This window comes from Chrysochloris asiatica, unplaced genomic scaffold, assembly GCF_000296735.1.
Source record: "Chrysochloris asiatica unplaced genomic scaffold, ChrAsi1.0 scaffold00053, whole genome shotgun sequence".
Classification (NCBI taxonomy): Eukaryota; Metazoa; Chordata; class Mammalia; order Afrosoricida; family Chrysochloridae; genus Chrysochloris; species Chrysochloris asiatica.
Genome location: NW_006408571.1, coordinates 15433587 through 15439211, shown reverse-complemented (window position 1 = coordinate 15439211; position 5625 = coordinate 15433587). Strand labels below are relative to the sequence as shown.

Here is a 5625-nt window from a genome sequence, read left to right as displayed (position 1 = left end):
AAGAACAGAAGATACTTCTTGAAAGAAAGACCAACAGGAAAAATACAAAACAATAATGGCGGTCCTACTGACTACTACAAGAACAAGCGAGTTGCCAGCCCAGGAAACATCAAGGCAACTGTTCAAGTCCCCTCAGGGCAAACCCCCTTCCAAAACTAAGAGTCAATGGGAATACACAAGCAGACACATGCTCTGACTGGTGACCATGTTAGTTACAGATAAGGGGAAATGAGAGAAAAACAGCAGTGAAGCTGCAAGCTAAGTCCAACCACGTTCAATAGACTCTTATGAACCGGGGTGGAGACCTGGTTGGCCAGCAGTTTGGCAAGACCTAGGGACTCCTGGGCCCAGAGTCAGTGACAAAGCCACAGAGGACTAGAGTGGAGAGTGAAGCATCCAGCTGATAAAAAAGAGGGCATATGCATAAGAACAGCCACACTTGCAGGTAATACCCACTTGACCTGGCTTCCATGGCTGGATGATCAGAACTCAACTAGACGAAGGAAAAGGGGCGGGGGGGAGAAGAAGAGTAATCTGATACAATATGATCAACTTGACCTACACCTATGGATGCAGTAGCTCAAAAAAGGGAACAAATCTTTACAGCAAGGATCATTCCCACCCCCTCAATACACAGGGTAGACAGGGATGGGCAACTTGGACATTGGCTACCCAAAGTGGGGGAGCTACAAAGGCAGGAAGTGACTGGCTTACAGGCTTTGAAGAGGGAGCCTAGATCCAGAGGGCGCGGAGGAAAGTAGAATCTCCACTGAGTGGTATCCAATCTGTCTGGGCGGGACTGATGAAAGGAGATGTGGACAGCACTCCTGTGGTACAATAATGAATAATTACTATCAGGACTGACTGTGAGGGTTGGAAATGTAGACATTTTGTAGCAAAACGAAGAAAGTAATTGACATTGTAGTCCAGGAGTGGAGGTCCTTGGGACCATCAAGGGAGAAGAGTGGAGTGCGAGACCCTACCCAGAGAAACAATGACAGCAGAGACGATGATGTGGAGAGATGGAGCAACTGGGAACTCTAGACCTAGAGAGGGAAAGGGGCTGTGTGCTGACAACCAGGGGGCAGGCTTGCAGGATGTACCCTTTGGTTGGTTGATGATGCATGGAGGGGATTGTAACCATGGCAATTAAATGATATATGATAGGATGAATGTAAAGCTAATGTTCTCCCATGTAAACTATCACATAATTCACAAAACTTTTTTTTTTTTTTAATTCATAGCACAGAACAAGTAAAAATATATTAATTTTTAAAAGCATTTTGTCCTAGAATATTTTATAGTTTGTCCTAATTATATGAGGGTCACAGACAGGTAACCTGAATGTTCAACACTTCTAACAAAACAAAACAAAAAACACACATTGACCTGAGTTTCTGGGCCTGGGGGCTTAGGATCATTGTCTCAGAGGACACCATGGTCGGTTGGCATGTTCACAAAGACAATGTCATACATCCTATTTTGGTGAGTAGCATCTGGGGTCTTAAAAGCTCGAAGAGTGATGAGAATTGAAGAGGCTTGGAATCAATTAGTTCAGCAGACTGATGGAACATGTGAACATCAGTCTCTACAACTCTTGAGACCAGAAGAAGTAGATGGTGACCAACTACCGCTACCAACTATTCTGAAAGGGATCACATTAGAAGGGCCTGAATAGAGCAGCAAAAAATGTAGAACAAAATTCATAATTAAAAAAAAAAAAAAAAAGATGGGCTTACTGGTCAGAAAGAGACTAGAGGAACCAGAGACTTTGGTCCTCCATCCTTCAGGTTTGGAAAGGAACTCATCCTCATGGCCCAGTTTTCAGCCAAGCAGTAGCTAGGTATATTGGGGAGACAACAACACTTGTAAGGTATGCTCACCATGGAATGGTCAATCATTCAAAATCAAAAGGGCAACATTTCCCTAAGGACACAGTTGGGAAGGGATGGGAAGGTGGGTGGAATGGAAGGGAGAAAGCAGGATAACTGTTGTTACCTGGAGGGGCGTGCCATTATTGAGATGAAGCAAAGTGTATGCTTTGTTTAGCATAAATAAAAGTTTAAAAAAGAAAACATTGACCCTGAGTTGTTCTTATGTGCTGTCAAGTTATTTCCGACTCATACCCTGTATGTATGTATGGATGTATATGTGCATGTGTGTATATATATATATATGGTTTCCAAGAGTTACTGGTGGGTTTGAACTACTGACCTTGTGGTTAGCAGTCCAGTGTTTATCCTACAGCGACACACAGTAAATTGAATACAGTACGAGCAATTTACCAAAGACTAGCCATTCAAAACACTGGTAACTGCTGATACTTGGATATTTAAAAATCGTGTATTCCTTGTTTTGTTTTGCTTAATCACATGTTTCATCCTTTTAGGGGAGTCCTTAGGTGGCACTATAGAGTAAGCACTGAACTGATAACCACAAGGTCGGTTCAGACTTAGCAGCCACTCCTCAGAACCCCTATACAGGGTTGCTATGAGTCGGAATCGACGCAACACCACTTAGCAACGATATCCTTTTGGGTATTTTTAAATGATGGCTAGGTTGAAAAGGTGTGTAGGGCAGGGAGCGAGGTGGAGTGAGTCTGAGTGGAGTCAGGTTGGCCAGTGAGAAAGCTTTTGCATAAATTGAGATGAGATGGGGGTCTGAGCTAGGGCAGTGAAACTGAGGAGAGGGTGTCTATAGATAGATAAGTGATTTGCAACTTTTTTCCTCATACCATTTCTGTAATGCACATGTCTTTTGTGAATTTACGTTTAAATAACTTTCTGTTTGTGATGCTGCAAGCAGCCCAACTTCAAGGGTTCTGGCATCTCAGTGGAGCATGCACGTGACTTCATAATCTACCTGCTTTAGTATCTGCCAGAATTAGAAATAGCTCTGCTCTTTGAGCCAGCCTTTGAGTATTAAATTGCAGTCAAATAAATGTTCAGAACACTGGGGACTCATTTTTCCTGCCCCTTTACTCCCCATCCATGATCTCAGTAAGCAGCACTCCAGCCCTCTGTCAAAAGTGAATGTCTGCAAATGAACAAGAAGTTTGAGACGCTGAGATGGTGTAGCTTACCTGGTCATGGGGCTGAACAATGAGATTTGAATCCTACCACTGTTGTTCTCTGTAGATCCAACCAGGTGACTTTTAGCGAGACAAGTTGTGACTTTTTGGATGTGTTTCTTCTATCTGGTCCTAACTCTCAGCTGAAGACAAGACAGTACCTTTCCTGATAGGAACATGGACAACAAATGTAGACATAAAGCAGCTTTCGATTAGAGATTGTGGCAATGTTAAGTTTTCTTCATTGTGTAATCTACCATCTGGGAAAAGGACACACAGCTCTCAGTGTAGCATACTTTAAAAAAAAGTTTAATTCTGTTTGTTTCACACACAAAAAAAATATACAAAGTAGTATCAGAGGATCTTGGAATTTTCCTGAGGATCTCTCATAACACGTTCTCATGAAAACTTATTTTAAAAAAAAAGAATGAGAAGAACGTTTTACAGTTTTGTAAATCTCCTTAATGTCTGGCTGGTAATCACAGGTAGGATCTCATAATCTGCTTCTACATACAGTTTGTTTTGCTATGTAGCTTTGGTTGAAGTATATTTAGAAAATCTAGCCTCACACAGATACAGAGTTGGAAAATGGAGGACCTCCTACACCTCCAAAAGGGCATTTGGTGTACAATACTTGGACAATACTTTTGAGAACTTCTGATCTAGTCAAAAGAAAAATGTAATTGAAATTGGAGGATTGGGGTAGAGTGGGGGATACCGATGTTGAGTTCTTCATATAAAGGCTTACCCAGTGTCATTTATTTGCAGGTTAAAATAATCCTTCATGAAGAAGAAAGATCTTAAGCAACATGATGGATTCAGAAGCTCATGAAAAGAGGCCACCAATCCTAGCATCTTCCAAACAAGACATATCACCTCACATGGCAAATGTTGGTCAAATGAAACATTACTTGTGTGGCTGCTGTGCAGCCTTCAACAATATTGTCATCACATTTCCCATTCAAAAGGTCCTGTTTCGGCAGCAGCTATATGGAATCAAAACCCGAGATGCAGTACTTCAGTTGAGGAGCGATGGAGTCCGAAACTTGTATCGAGGGATCCTTCCTCCATTAATGCAGAAGACAACTACACTGGCCCTTATGTTTGGTCTGTATGAGGATTTATCCCGCCTTCTCCGTAAACATGTCAGTACTCCAGAGTTTGCAACGTGTACCATGGCAGCTGTACTTGCTGGGACAACAGAAGCAATTTTCACTCCATTGGAAAGAGTTCAAACATTGCTTCAAGATCATAAGCATCATGACAAATTTACAAACACTTATCAGGCCTTCAAGGCACTAAAGTGCCATGGAATTAGAGAGTATTATCGAGGCTTGGTGCCCATTCTTCTCCGTAATGGATCCAGCAATGCCCTGTTTTTTGGCCTTCGAGGCCCCGTTAAGGAGTATTTGCCTACTGCCACGTCTCACAGTGCTCATTTAGTCAATGATTTCATCTGTGGAGGCCTACTGGGTGCCATGTTGGGATTCTTGTTTTTTCCGATTAATGTTGTAAAAACACGCATGCAGTCTCAGATTGGTGGGGAATTTCAGTCTTTCCCCAGGGTTTTTAAAAAAATTTGGCTAGAACGGGACAGGAAATTGACCAATCTTTTCAGAGGTGCCCATCTGAATTACCATCGCTCTCTGATCTCGTGGGGCATAATCAATGCGACTTATGAGTTCTTATTGAAGGTGATATGAAAGAAATAATCAGTTAAGTGCTTTTTATCAAGTGACTCGACCTAAGAATACAGTTTGCCCTGATTCCCAGTTGGTCAGATACATGTTGGTGTCAGAAGTCCAGGCCACCGTGGTTTGTGGCCAGAGCTGTTTTATTTAAGCATCAACCATATCAGAATAAAAGGCTTCAATAGGAAATGTAAAGTTTTTTCTTATCTGAGAGCTGTAGGCTGGTGATGGCCTTTTACAGGGAACCTAATAGCCAAGATACAAGCTTTTTCGTTTCCAAAGCAGTCTTTCAACTTTTGTATTAAAATACAGGTGGCCCTGACCAGTCAGTGAAAAGGCTTTTATAGCTGATGAGTTCTCGTGCTTATTTTGGTACTCCATTGTACTTAGTCTTTGTTAATGTTGGGCACATGGTAGGACAAAGGGGCAGAACAGAGACAAAAACCCACTTATTAGGGATAGGCTTTTCAGGATAAATTGCTTGTATTAGCTTGAAACTAAGCTGCTCTTAAAAGAGTTATTATCTGAACTAGTTCTCTTTAAACTTGATAGAATCAGGCAGTGAATTTAAGTTCCTATTTTGCTTTCTAGGTTTGAAGATTTCTTATTAATTCTGGGTGAGACCTAAACTTTTCCAAAATATTCTGTTGATTTCACTTATTCCATTGCCAAAAGATGGGGAGACAAGTTTTGCTGTCACCTTTTCATCCTGTTTAGCTCCATATTAACTACATATAAATCAAGCTCTTTATCTCTGTTTCTTAGAATTATTGGTGCCAACTTAGCAGCAAAGGGCTTTGGCCTTTTCATTTACAATTTTGGGTTTTGTAAAGTTTTTCCTTAATTTTTTCAAAGTATTTTGTG

At 41.4% G+C, this 5625-nt stretch overlaps 1 protein-coding gene across 1 annotated transcript in view; it reads left to right on the top strand.

The window, feature by feature from the left end:
• The window catches only part of SLC25A51 (solute carrier family 25, member 51), a 14195-nt gene extending 9361 nt beyond the window's left edge, over window positions 1-4834 (top strand). Inside the window, exon 2 of the mRNA XM_006863130.1 lies at window positions 3839-4834. Within this exon, the coding sequence (XP_006863192.1) occupies window positions 3880-4773 (894 nt within the window). The 5' untranslated portion in view covers window positions 3839-3879 and the 3' untranslated portion in view covers window positions 4774-4834. The remainder of the gene's footprint in view (window positions 1-3838) is intronic.
• The last annotated feature ends 791 nt before the right edge of the window (window positions 4835-5625 follow it).